Genomic DNA, 15,117 nt, shown 5'->3' with positions numbered 1-15,117 from the left:
TAATTTCAGTCAATTCTCACACATTCAATTTATTTAAATTTTCTTCTATCTGTGAAGACATAAAATTGAAAGCTTCATGACATAATCATTGGGAATGATTTGTACTACGTTTACATATTCCGTGTCTTCAGTAGAGAATCTCTGTTATCTGGAAAGCGATGGTGACGCCGTTGAATTCCACTCGGAGTAGAGTCCCCCAGTTCACAACCCGCAGGCCGCATGTGCTATATGTTTGACTCTTTACGACCGAATGAATGACTGAGAAGGGTTAAGTAGGTCCTTAAGAAACCGCATTTGGACAGGCTGCCCCGCAGGAATTTCATCTGCATGTGGGGTCACCCGGACATTCTAATACCTGCGGAGATTGGTCGTCATTTGAGCACCCTTAACTTCGCTATTTGACCCCCACGTGTCCCCGGCTAGAGCTGAACGTGACCGCAGAAATTTGCCTTTAATCATACTGCGAGTGCAGAGGTGGATTTGAATTCAAGGCACGCGAGAAGCTATTTCGACAGACAGAGATTAACAGGGGAGTCTGCACGTATGAATGTTGAAGTACTTGGTTTCAATTACTGATTGGCTTGGTCGTGGGTATGCCTAGAGCAGTGATTTAAATGCTCTGTGATGTCACAGGTCGCTTCTTTCATTTTCACTAAGCAGGCACAGCAATTGTTTTATATGAAATATTTCATAACGTGTTTTGGGAAAGCCACTGATACAGGGCCGGATTTAGGTATAGTACTTGTAATTTTAAGTCAGTTTTCTACTATTCCTTTACTGTTTACATTTGCTTTTAAATCTTTTGTATTACCCCTACTATTATATATTGCCCTTCAAGAATTTCGTTATTCGTTAGTTGTAAGTCATTACTTGTCTTATTATTTTAATTATTGTACAGGGACATCATTTTATTTTTACTAACATTTTTAATATTAACCTGGCTATACCTTTCTATTAACGATTGAAACAGACACCGTTTGCTACCCTTTCCACGACGGAGTTCGATGATACTGGCGTAAAATACAAATCACTTTACTAGCTATAGGAGGGAAGAAAAGTGGTTCATCTATTTATGTAAACTAGGAAATATCGCAATTTTAAGTTTGATAATTTTCATTAGGTTTTTGTTTAATGAAAATACAGTACTGTATTAACACTTAGTGTTTTACACACGAATTGAGCTATCCATTCGGTAGTATTAATTATGCAGTGTATATTGTACTGTTACAGCACATTAGCGTACTATATAGAGAATGAAGTTAAATTGAAAAATAATTATAATATGGATGTTTAAACACATTTTAGAAAATGGTGGCCGTTCATTTCGATACAGGTTTCAGTTCTTTTGTGCATATTATCGCACTATACACTATTGTACCTGATTCTAATTACCAGTTTCGTCCTTCGTACGAGTAACTCATGTTGAAATAATTCTGTACCTACTCTATAAAAGAGTACCTTACGTACTGTAAATTCAATCTTCACTTCTGCCCGATCCGAAAAGATAAAATCACTCAGAAATGCTATCTACTGTCCGTTCAAGTGGTTTTGTCGCAGGGTTGTAGAAAGGGGGGGGAAATCACGTGACAGTTAATTACTTAAGGAGGCCCTTTTATTTAAGTTATTTTAAACACTTGAATAATATTACGTAGATGTCCAATTCCTAACAGAAATTAATGTTTTCAGAAAGAGCTAAGATAGCCCAGCTACTAGACTTTACAAAGGGGCGAACAGAAGCAGGTGGGGGAAACCGGGATGCGACATAGGGAAACGGACGACAGTACCCGTACGAAAATATGGTTCAATATTGAAAGCTCTTTCGTCACTGGAAAACGCGAACATATTTCTGAAACGTACTATACTCAGTAACTCAGTACTGTTTACGCGCCCTCGGCTCTGTGTCGTGAACGGTTGGAAGTTTACTAGTAGAAGGGGTGGGAGTGAAGTACATTCCAAAACTCAGGTACAATAAAAATTGAAGTAAAAATAAAATGATGTCCCTGTACTTTTCCTGAATCACGTATGTAACTTGTAACCGTAAGTCATTGCTTGTAATATCCCTTTATTACTCTTAACTGTTCCATTGTTCATGAATTAAGTATTAATTTGAAAGTGAAAGTCAAACTTTGTTATATTAATCTACTATTGATTATCTTTTTAGCTCGTGTATTTACTCTGAAACGGTTAGGCATTCTTGTATATCTTTTGCATTGATTATTCCTCAAATATCTCATTAATCTTTAACAGGATCCATTTTTCATTAAGATGAATTCTTCAACATAATTCATGTGAATTGTAACTGTGACCACTATTTTATATTATAACTTTGAATTGTTTATTGGTTATAAAATATGTATTTTGATGCAACCATAACCCCTAATATGCCTCAGGGTGAAATAGGGTTTATTAAATTGGATAATAAAAAAAACTCTCACAAACAGTTTATACTCCTGGATCCTGGGAGTATAGTATACTATACTTCATACAAATTTTTCCACAAAGTGAAATCGTTATCGATCACTTTTTTTCTGTACTTGCCAAGCTCCTGACATCTCTTAGGACTTACAGGACGCATAAGAAGATAGATTCAATCATTGCAGTGCGTGTTACAACTATTTTAAAATGAAAGTGGGATCAGCAACTCAACACCAAGACACAATAGGACATGCTTTCGAAGTAAGCACACAGTAACGTCATATTTTAAGGTTAAAATATATTATGATGTATACGCAGAAACCGAAAGTAAAGTATAATATACCTGCATTTGTGCCTAATTCTAACTTGCAGAATTTTTCAGCGTTCTTTCCGCATTTCAGTGACTTTTCTTAAGTGTAGAATTATACTGAACTTTAAAAATAGAACAAAAAATGTCTCAGGACTCAGGAGGTTATGAGCAGCTATTATACAGGTAATGTTTAGTTTAATTAGTTTTAAATGGAATGTTACAATTAAGAAAACAAATTACTGGAATCAAAATACATGCATCAAACTTGTGAATTATAAAGGTTTCCTTCGCACTTTCGTCACAGAGAAAGCATTTGATGATGTCATCAAAGTCGATCTGACGAAGCACATCAGACTCGAGCAAAGAAACATATTCAAACTTATTCATTATTGAAACAAAATTTATTTGTGAAAGGCAAGCTGTGGTTAATTTTTAAGAATTGGTTTTGTTGGTGGTATAATTTATTAGGAGTATTTCTTACTTCGATAGGAAGTATAAAGTAAATTTAAATATAAACTACAACTCTCTGATTAAAGTGATTAAATAGTATTGTTGGCGATATATTATATTGGAAATGTAACTGAGAGTTGTGGTTACTATTTATAGCGGTAATATAATACACACGACCGTCCAATTTGATTTCAAAAATGCATTCTTGTTTAGCAGTTTCATAGTATAATAATGTGATATCGGCATAACAATATAACTATGCAGCTGCACACTTTCCTTTTACTCTCGCCAACGACAACGACAATGCGATAAAAAAACAATATCCGACTTCCACAAGGCGTTTAAGAACAAAGTTCAGAAATATTTACCAACAAGTGTTTTAAAAACAAAATTTCACTGTAAAAAGGGAAAATAAAATGAGAGATAAAATAGCGCCCCCTCTGGAAATTGCCGCCCTAGGCAACTGCCTAGGTTGCCTAGGCCTAAATCCGGCACTGCATTGATTGAATTTCCCAATATGCAGTCGATTTGAGAGAGCAGTGCATTTTTGTCCCTTTAAATTTGCAGAAATTTGATCCGAACAAATGTAACTTTTCGTTCTGCAAAGGAATTTTCCGATGTTACATCGTTGGAAGCTCGTCTCTTGATTAATTTAATTTAATTTAACAAACTTCCCCTAACATAGGGATTGCCCTGAAGGACAAGTATACAAGTATTAGTAAATGCGTACAATTTATGAAAATTTTTCCGTGAGAAATATTATTATTATTATTATTATTATTATTATTATTATTATTATATTAATGATAGAATTAATATGCACTGTGGCTACGCGTGTTAATTTGCGTATCTATTTACCATTATGTCTTCTAATTACCACTGTGAAATACAATGACGCAGGGATTGTACATAGAAATAGAAGCACTTCGCTCCGTTCTCGAACTTGTAAGTTGTTCCAAGACTCTTAAATAGTTTATTTAATTAATAGTGTGTTATACGGAGCAGTAAACATAAAATATTACTATCATGCGTCGTAAAATATCACATTTTGAAGCAATAAAGTCGAGTTTTGCTCGCAATGCAAACAGTCTCTCCATGTTCTTACATACACAGACTTGAATAATTGCAGTTAGATCGTCTCCGCATCGGTCCTGTGCGTGACATCACTGAAACATTTCTTATGATCACGATCGTCTTGTTATTCTTCGCAACGACCTTAATGGTTACAGTGTATAAAACGTCATTAATGAATGATTCGTCTTTAAACTACAGATTGCTACTACTACTGCCACTAATACGCTTTCTTAGTGCTACTGTTATCGGGTTCAATTCCGGGTGGTGGTATTCTCAAATTTTCAGAACAAGGGTCAGCCTCCTGTCAAATTATTGCTTTCATAAGTAAAATAACTTGTTACCTATTTCTGAAGACGAATTTATTCACTTTATTGCACAGTGGTTTCCAAACTGGAGAGTCGTGTAAAGAGCTGAAGGGGTTTGCAAGGTTGGTTTACAAAATAAAATAAAACAACGCCTTGTTCACATATACTTACAGTGCGTTCAGAACATAAAAAATAAAGAAAAGTATCAGTAGTGGGTAAAAATAATTGTATTAATGCCACAAATGTGCCTATTTTCCGGAAAAAAGTTCTCAAAACTGGACACTGTATTCGATATACAGTCAACCTGGATATAGTGAATCTAAATCGTTGGTTCCGCCTTGGCCTTGCAATATTTGTCTGAAGAATGAATTTCACTTACAATTATTTATTTTGAAGAATCATGTCAAGGAAAGTAACACAATCCTCATTGAAAATGATTACAACAAGCATTGATTTACTGTTCTTACAGATAGCTAATTAATTTTTCTCATCAGTCCATACATTTAGTTCCTTTCACATCTTTTCTGTATTTTTTCCTCTCCAGTATTCTATAAACCCAACTATTTCCTTACTTAAACTCTCTCCTCTCCTCTCCTCTCCTCTCCTCTCCTCTCCTCTCCTCTCCTCTCCTCTCCTCTCCTCTCTCTCCTCTCTCCTCTCCTCTCCTCTCCTCTCCTCTCCTCCTCTCCTCTCCTCTCCTCTCCTCTCTCCTCTCCTCTCCTCTCCCTCTCTCTCTTCTCTTCTCTTCTCTTCTCTTCTCTTCTCTTCTCTTCTCTCTCTCTTCTCTTCTCTTCTCTTCTCTTCTCTTCTCTTCTCTTCTCTTCTCTCTCTCTTCTCTTCTCTTCTCTTCTCTTCTCTTCTCTACCTTTATTTGGCTTTCTCTAAACTAATTTAATCTTTTCACACACGCATTTATTCCAGGGATACACATAATGACCTCCACTACCCTCTTCAAATTTGAGAGTGCTCCTTCAGTACTTTTAAAAAGATCCACCCAGACTTCATCTAAATATTTGGTGTTGCCATTACTCGCCTTGAGAAATTAATAACTCACAATAATATTGTTTCACCTGCAATGATGAAGTGCGATGTTTGTAATCGTAATATAGAATAGACATTGTAACTTTTCCGTTTTTCTCAGTTTAGAACTCTAAAATACGGGACGGAAAGCTGTCTCGAAGACTCTTCTCGGGACACGGGACGCATTAGCGAAAAACAGGACGATCCCGTATCTTACGGGACGTCTGGGAACCCTACTGTACGTACACGCAGACACGTAGATATTTGTGGAGGGGGAAATGAAGGGGTGATGTATACAGTGCCCGCGCGAGATAGTTTAGACTGCAGCGTTTCTCAAACTATGGTCGCGGACCACCTGTGGTCCTTCAAAAAGACAGAAGAAAAAATAAAATTCAAACGAATTGCGCATCACACTATAGCTGAAAATCTCAGAGTTTGTAAATGACACATGCAATCGCCTTTTACTTTTTCTCCAGTAAGTTACTGACATTTTATGAAATTTATTTACCCTACCCATCTATCGACTTCCCACTCTTCTCTCAGAAAAAAAAAAAGATTTAAAGCACTATGAACGTTTGTGTTTCTCGCTATCTTTTTCTGTAACCCAGCTAAGGACTACCCAAATTCATAACAAAGGACCAAAGTACCGAACCTTTTCATGTATTTATGACTTTCTTATAGTTTGCATATTGAAATGGTCACGTACTGTACGTCGTACACCAATAATAGAACATGCAAAATTGCATCTTTACTTGTTGAAAATCTGGCATGTTTCTGCATTAATTTTTTTTTTCTCTTTTTGCAGATATAAGACATTTTCTTCTATTAACATTAATTATTTATACTGATATAAACTATTGAATTAATTAATTTTAATTAATTATTTATACATTAAAATGTAAGTATATTGATATTAAAATATAAATGATAAATTTACTTTTGAAGAGAACAAGAGTAAGGTGGTCCGTGGAACTGTTCTGACTTAAAAAAGTGGTCCCCACTTCAGAAAAGTTTGAGAAACGCTGGTTTAGAGAAAGCCAAATAAAGGTAGAGAAGAGAAGAGAAGAGAAGAGAAGAGAAGAGAAGAGAAGAGAAGAGAAGAGAAGAGAAGAGAAGAGAAGAGAAGAGAAGAGAAGAGTGTTTAAGCGAGGAAATAGTTGGGTTTATAGAATACTGGAGAGGAAAAAATACAGAAAAGATGTGAAAGGGAACTAAATGTATGAATAAATCAAGACGGGAAAGAAGAATTTTAGGAAGTTTGGAATATTAACACAAAATACGAAATGAATAAAAGCAATGTGAAGCGCCGCAAGTTGTACGACTGAAGCCGTGGCGGATGCAAATGACAATATTGCTGAATCAACGTGGCCACTTCCAGGCAGGCGGCCTGGCGGTCACCTCGACTCAAAGCCCAAGGAGACGGCGACAGGCGACATTTTTATCACAACTCGCATTAAAATAAGAAGCAGAAAAATAATTATGACGTCTTGATGTCATGGGAGCTGGGACAGCACACTGTTGCCACATGCCTCACCCGCACGTTTTATATCACATGCAAGTCAATCTCCTCTAATCAACCGCGCCTCGTTCACATCCGAGCGAACTGAAGTTATGTTACGGCGAGCTGCTCTCGAGGTAAATGTTATCTTTTCGTTTGGAACTTCATGCAAGGAAATTCCTCAACAAAAGCTTGTATGAGCTAGCAGCTTCCTTCCTTATGAACAACCCCACGTATTGCAAGTTCAACGTTGTTGCAATTTATCTCTCTACTGGGTATATAATCAAGAACGTTTTAATCTACGTTGAAGGACCATTCAATGAAGTACTGCACAATATTCTTCCTCTCACCCTCTTTTCCTTTTGACTCATCCTGTCATTCTCCTAGAGATCAAATTAGCAATATAACATCACATAAAAATATGAACACATTCAACTTAATCGAAAAATTAAAACATACAAAATGAATTACTTTAACATAATACATGTGGCTAAACAAAGGATAACCAACAACTATCGTTACTGTTATTTCAACTGTTTTTTTATTAACTCAATAAGTGCTCTTTAGTGTTCTTTGACCCTGTTGATCCTTTGTTGGACTTTAACGTAATTTGTATTATTTTTGTCACCGTATTTGTATCTGCTATCTGGTAAGACGGAAGAGAAAGATTATGGTCTTAATCCTTTCAGATTAAATAAATTTAATCAATTTAAATAAATTTAACTCAAAACATAAGATTATTTAGAGCCAAATTAAAGAAGTACCTAATTTCTCACGCCTTCTATTCTGTAGGTGAATTTAAGACATTCAACAACGCTTTATGAATATTTCTGTGTTGTATTGTGTATTGATACTAAACTTTGTATTGTACTAGTAGACTATATTGTAAAACTCTTCTGTATATATTTCAAGTAGATTGTGACTATAATTAAGACTTTATAGTACTATCAAAACTTTTTTTTGACATGTTCAGTATTCTAGCTGTGAAGTGATATAGCTACGAATACAATGCAATGCAAATAAATAAAATTCAATACAATACAACAAAATAAGGATTTCAAACCAGTAGGAGTTTGAAATATTATACTCTAACAAAAAGACAACAGGTGAACTAGCTTAATACGAAGATCGGAGCTGCATTGGGGTGTGGGTTCGATCCCCGCTTGAGCTGATTACCTGGTTGGATTTTTTCCGAGGTTTTCACCAACTGTAAGACGAATATCAGATAATCTTTACCGAATCCTCAGTCTCATCTCGCTATCATCAATTGAAGCGGTGAGATCAATAACCATTGAAGTCCATTTACACAAGTTTCGAGAAAAATGCAAAAAAAAAAAAAACTTTTTTTTTATTTCTTACCTAATTATTATTTTTGCACGTAATGTTTATGGTTGTTTTAGATATCAAGACAAAGTAGTATACCAACTTTTAAAGTCGTAACACTTGTGGAAATATCAAAAATTTAATTTCAAATTTGCAAAAAATGAATGGCCAGAAGTGCACTTTGAGCCTTTTGAAAAAAAAAAATGCAGGCACCAGGAGCGTCGAATTTCTTGTGTGTGTGTGTATATATATATATATTATTCTTCTCGTAACTTGTCATTTTGACTTAGGCCAGTTTGGTATCCACCTCTTTATATGGAATGACGAAATGGGGGAATGTTGACAGAATGATGTACAGTAGTGGCAAAAAAAACCGGACCGACGGAATAATCAAAGTCCCCGAAATGAGCCACTGCGCATGCCACGCCCGCATTCACAAGATAGCGAGTAATTATTGAAATTGTTGTAGTTTCGACTGCTGACGTAGCCCATTTCGAAAGCCATTAGAAAATAAGCTGGTAAAATTCATGTTCTGGAAATAATAAGTTAATTAAGTAGTAAAATGTCGCTGCAAACGAAAAGTATTGGGAATAAATTTGAATAAGGAACAAACAAAAGTTTCCTTCTCAGACAGGATTCAAATCACGAAAGTCTTAGTTACTACTATATCGTGCTCTGGAGTGAACAAGGCTCTGAAATCAGCTACAAGGGTCGGTCCGGTTTTTTTGCCGCTACTGTACATGCCTAATATAAGGAAACGGAAGAACACCGAGAAAACCCAAACTGCGACCTTCTCCGCCCAAGTGTCACCACGGATTTTTCATTTTCATGAAAAATCCCAGGCTTGACCGAGACTCGAACCCGGACCGTCTGCGTGGCAGGATAGAGGTCTGATGACTCAGCCACCGAAGGGACATTCATTAGATAAGTTAGTGAACTTGGCGTTCTGGCCAACAAACGCAGTGGTGTGAACCGCGCTCTCAAGGCGTTATCGCACTTGTTGGCGAGTGCGGCGCGGCAGGCAGTTGCGTTCGCGAGCGAGACAACCGCGGGAGAGTGTCCTGAGAGGTCTGCCACTCAGCGCCAGGCGTTTTTTATTAACTCCCCTCCCCGGCATTGTGATTGAAGTTACTTAAACCTGTCTGCGTGGCGGGTCAGTGAGTTAACAGGTGCATACAGACTACAATGCAGGACTGGACGTGCGTGGTAGAGTGAGCTATGTACTCTAACAACATCATTGCATCAAAAAATGGATGGTTTGTTCAAGACCTGGATTGCATCGGGGGACCAACTTTACTGAAGGGCAACGGTGAGTCATTTACACAGTTCTCACATACCTGGTTACACTGTCACGATTTTGCGTCTCTTCGTATTGTTTCAGCTTGTTTCAATAACAGTTTTATTACTTCTCATTTAACGAAGAATGAGAAATTAATGTGATGCTGCAAAACACTGTTACGAAAATTTCATGGAAATACACATTTTTGACATCCCTGATACAAAAAATGATTCACGACATGCTGTCTGTTCAGTGGTTTCTCTTGGACTACTGCCTGTTTACAAGTCAGTTTCAAGTGACAATAATGGACTTAAAAATGCAATTACCTTTACTACATAAAAAATAAATCAAGACACAAAATGGAAGTTGGCTCAAAATCGATCTAAAGATTTTTTTTGATATTTTATTACTTTTGTTGCAAAAGTAGGCCATTATTTGAAATTAATTTTGTTTATTTGTGATATTTTATTATTTTTTTCGCACAAGTAGGTAATTATTTAACACTAATTTTATTTATTTATGGTATTTGATTATTTTTATTGCAAAAGTATGCCAATATTTAACACTAATTCTAGTTATTTATGATATTTTATTACTCTATACGCACAAGTAGACAATTATTTAACACTAATTCTAGTTATTTATGATATTTTATTACTCTATACGCACAAGTAGACAATTATTTAACACTAATTCTAGTTATTTATGATATTTTATTACTCTATACGCACAAGTAGACAATTATTTAACACCAATTCTATTTATTTATGATATTTTATTACTCTATACGCACAAGTAGACAATTATTTAACACTAATTCTAGTTATTTATGATATTTTATTACTCTATACGCACAAGTAGACAATTATTTAACACTAATTCTATTTATTTATGATATTTTATTACTCTATTCGCACAAGTAGACAATTATTTAACACTAATTCTATATATTTATGATATTTTATTACTTTATACGCACAAGTAGACAATTATTTAACACTAATTCTAGTTATTTATGATATTTTATTACTTTATACGCACAAGTAGACAATTATTTAACACTAATTCTATTTATTTATGATATTTGATTACTTTTGTTGCAGACGTATACCATTATTTAACACTAATTCTAGTTATTTATGATATTTTATTATTTTTTTCGCACAAGTAGGCAATTATTTAACATTAATTCTATTTATTTATAATAATAATAAAGGTGCGCCTGATAAGGCATTATTTATTTATGACATTTGATTACTTTTGTCGCAAAAATAGGCCATTATTCAACACTAATTGTATTTTTTTAAATTAATTTCATTTCCGTATTAAGTAATACACACGTTGCCACGTACTTTTACATTACAACGTTAGTAAAATTCTTATAACACAATCTTGGCATTATTTTTCTGTAATCTATATCTTCACGTGCCATTCCTTAAATCGTTTGTAGGTATGTTTCGTATAATTTTCTTGACTTTTCCAGCAGTACGTCTGTAGTGGCTCTATTTCCCGCTTCTTCAGTGTCCTCTCGTGTAAGAAAAATCACGTTTATTTCACTTTCTACGTGCAGTATGCAAGCTACTCAAATGTCTACAACAACAGTGCTTGTTGATTTTACATTGCTGTAATATTGTTACTAAGAAATACTAACGTGGCATCCTGGATTAGGCCTATAGGCTATTATAAAATAATTTCTTCGAATTTTTAGCAAAATGCACAGCACGTAGATACAAATAAATATCGTATGCCACTAGTTGCAAAAATAACTATTGCACTCATGGATCTTTCAGTCGTGTTATAATCTGATCCACTCTGGCATAAAGCTGCACTTTTGCACCTAGTATAATATAACTTACTATTTTTTTTTACGTAATGTGATAAATGAAAATTTATAACATATTTACATAATTATTGCTCCAGTCGAAATCATTTATACCTACACATAAATAAGTGGCATATAAAAATGTATAAATACAATGGAACTGTTGATGAATTCGTATAGAAATCTCGCCTAAATCTACGTACACACCTCCATAAAAACACATAGACATAAAAAGTGACATGGGATTACGGGAAATAGGATAAATAAAGTGTTCTGTAAGATTTAAGTGTTTCAAATGAACGAAATTAAATAAGTTATGAATAACAGTCAATATCGAATAATAATAATAATAATAATAATAATAATAATAATAATAATAATAATAATAATAATAATAATAATAATGCATTAAAACAAAATGTACTGTTAAGAGGACAAGCAATGAACTCTTTTTTGAGGGACAGACAATTAATACTGACATAACTTAGCCTAACCACATGAGAATATTCCGTAAAAATTGTTATTGTTATTTATTCATCTGTGTGTGAATGATGCCAAGCTTGTATTAACATTCTATAGTTACACATGTATTGTGCAATCAACTCTCTCATTTGAAAGCACAGCTCAATAATATTATTTTTAAAAACAAACTGCAACGCCACTATTGATTATAATAAACTCTTGTAAGTAGATGAAGGCTATATGAGTTTTTTCTATTAGTGTAGGTCGAACGTAAAAAAACTAGCTGCCCATACTAACTCTGAGAACGGGAAGACTTACTTTGAATGTTAACATTCAGAAAGTACGGCACGTACTTGAAGAGAGCGGTTGGAGTTACCATTCTTCGTGAATTCCTGCTATTCTGTCAAGTGGTATGCTATAACTTTGTGCACGCTTCGTGCTTCGCGGGTTGTGTGAGCACCAGGCTATAGCACTAGTCTACCGGGAGCTACCAAACTTTCGGTAAGTTTGATATAAGCTTTAATTTGAGAACTTTATGGTTTTCTTTTTCTGAACCGACCAAACTTTCGGTAAGTTTGATATAAGCTTTAATATGGGAGCTTTATGCTTTAGTTTTTCTGAACCGATCAAATTTTCGGTAAGTTTGATATAAGCTTTAATTTGGGAACTTTATGCTTTGCTTTTTCTGAACCGACCAAACTTTCGGTAACTTTGATATAAGCTTTAATTTGGGAACTTTATTGTTTTCTTTTTCTGAACCGACCAAACTTTCGGTAAGTTTGTTATAAGCTTTAATATGGGAGCTTTATGCTTTGCTTTTTCTGAACCGATCAAATTTTCGGTAAGTTTGATATAAGCTTTAATTTGGGAACTTTATGCTTTGCTTTTTCTGAACCGACCAAACTTTCGGTAACTTTGATATAAGCTTTAATTTGGGAACTTTGTTGTTTTCTTTTTCTGAACCGACCAAACTTTCTGTAAGTTTGATATAAGCTTTAATATGGGAGCTTTATGCTTTACTTTTTCTGAACCGATCAAATTTTCGGTAAGTTTGATATAAGCTTTAATTTCGAAACTTTATGGTTTTCTTTTTCTGAACCGACCCAACTTTCGGTAAGTTTGATATAAGCTTTAATTTGGGAACTTTATGCTTTGCTTTTTCTGAATCGATCAAACTTTCGGAAAGTTTGATATAAGCTTTAATTTGGGAACTTTATGCTTTGCTTTTTCTGAATCGACCGAACTTTCGGCAAGTTTGATATAAGCTTTAATTTGGGAACTTTATGCTTTGCTTCTTCTGAACCGACCAAACTTTCGGCGAGTTTGATATAAGCTTTAATTTGGGAACTTTATGCTTTGCTTCTTCTGAACCGACCAAACTTTCGGCGAGTTTGATATAAGCTTTAATTTGGGAACTTTATGCTTTGCTTTTTCTGAATCGATCAAACTTTCGGCAAGTTTGATATAAGCTTTAATTTGGGAACTTTATGCTTTGCTTTTTTTGAATCGATCAAACTTTCGGCAAGTTTGATATAAGCTTTAATTTGGGAACTTTATGCTTTGCTTTTTCTGAATCGACCAAACTTTCGGCAAGTTTGATATAAGCTTTAATTTGGGAACTTTATGCTTTGCTTCTTCTGAACCGACCAAACTTTCGGCGAGTTTGATATAAGCTTTAATTTGGGAACTTTATGCTTTGCTTCTTCTGAACCGACCCAACTTTCGGCGAGTTTGATATAAGCTTTAATTTGGGAACTTTATGCTTTGCTTTTTCTGAATCGATCAAACTTTCGGCAAGTTTGATATAAGCTTTAATTTGGGAACTTTATGCTTTGCTTCTTCTGAACCAACGCATGCGAGGTGCGAGATGTGAGGCCCGCCTCGCATGCGTCGTTTCAGAAAAACCAAGGCTTTACAGTTAGTATGGCAGCTTAACGTTTTATTTCTGTTTCTCTGCTGTGGAGATCTCGCAATATGAAGTTTGAGCTGACACCTCGACATACGCTCATTAAGTTTTCTTCTCAAGTAGGTTAAATTGTGGGGTTATAAGTTTTTGGTGTGCTTGAGCAGATTTTCCATTTTTCTTAGGTGCTCAGTATGTTTGCTCACTAGTATATGAAAAGTGTCTCTGGTAACGTTGTAGAGAAATTTAATTTTTATGAGACGGTACGCGTTTGAACTTACGAAAAGATTGTAGTTTCTTCATTACATTGATTTTTCTTTTTAAAATATATTGCTATGTTAAGACGACCAGCTTAAAAGTCATCTTGAGCATTCACTACAGTTCGTGGAATTTTTCATTTTATTTAAACTTCATTCTTAATCATTCTCATAATCAGAAGCAGTACCGGAACATCATATTGATATTCTTCTCAGTCTTCTTACACGCTTGACTGAATTTTTCCGCTATTGTTTATTTTACTTTATCCACCTATATAACTAATATTGAAGTCTAGTTTATTTTCTTATAAGCTTTTATATTTAAGTGTCAGTTTATATTTCAATATCCTCTTGACAATATTGTGTATCTTACTGGATTTACGCTTATCTTCTTAATCTCTGTTATCACACGTGCGTTTCCTTTTTATTAAAACAGTAAAATTGATTATGTGTTCCATAAATTAGCTTAAGTTGTTATTTAGAATGCAATTAACTAATGACGTTAATATTAATTTAACTAATTTGGCGTAATATATTCTATTTTCAAATATAATTTAAATTGTTTTTCTTTTCTTATATATAATATTCTGCGATTCGAATATTATTGTGTGCTAGCAACTATACGTAGGCCTACAGTTTATTTTAGTCTCTCGTGAACTACGAAAGGGGGATTGATCTGGTAGGCCTAAATAAATGATTAGTACCACAAAAAGGGGATTTATCCTGTAAATAAATGTTTATAATCACAAATAAACGGCTTTATCTGGTAAATAATTGCTTAGAACCGTGAAAATGAATTTATAAGCTAAATTTTTAGAATCACGAATAAACGTATTTTTCTGGCATGTAATAGTTTAAAACCACGAAAAGGTATTTATTTGGTAAATAATTGTTCACGACCAAGAAGAAATTAATTCTGTCTGGTAAACAACTGTTTAGAATAACGATAAAAGGGATTTACCTGTAAATATTCAAAATGGCTACAAAGAGATATAGCTG

The 15,117-nt window shown here is 34.5% G+C and overlaps 1 protein-coding gene across 2 annotated transcripts in view; it reads left to right on the top strand.

The window, feature by feature from the left end:
* ths (thisbe) overlaps positions 1 to 15,117 on the top strand; it is a 413,933-nt gene that overhangs the window by 260,527 nt on the left and 138,289 nt on the right. Inside the window, exon 1 of one of the 2 annotated variants that reach the window (XM_069821755.1) lies at positions 9,451 to 9,704. The exons of the other annotated variant lie outside the window; for it this stretch is intronic. Coding sequence (XP_069677856.1) covers positions 9,649 to 9,704 — 56 coding nt within the window. The 5' untranslated portion in view covers positions 9,451 to 9,648. Of the gene's footprint in view, positions 1 to 9,450; positions 9,705 to 15,117 lie in introns of those variants that run through there. 2 annotated transcript variants of the gene reach the window in all.

This window comes from Periplaneta americana, chromosome 3 (assembly GCF_040183065.1).
Source record: "Periplaneta americana isolate PAMFEO1 chromosome 3, P.americana_PAMFEO1_priV1, whole genome shotgun sequence".
NCBI lineage: Eukaryota > Metazoa > Arthropoda > Insecta > Blattodea > Blattidae > Periplaneta > Periplaneta americana.
This window is presented reverse-complemented; position numbering and strand designations above follow the sequence as displayed.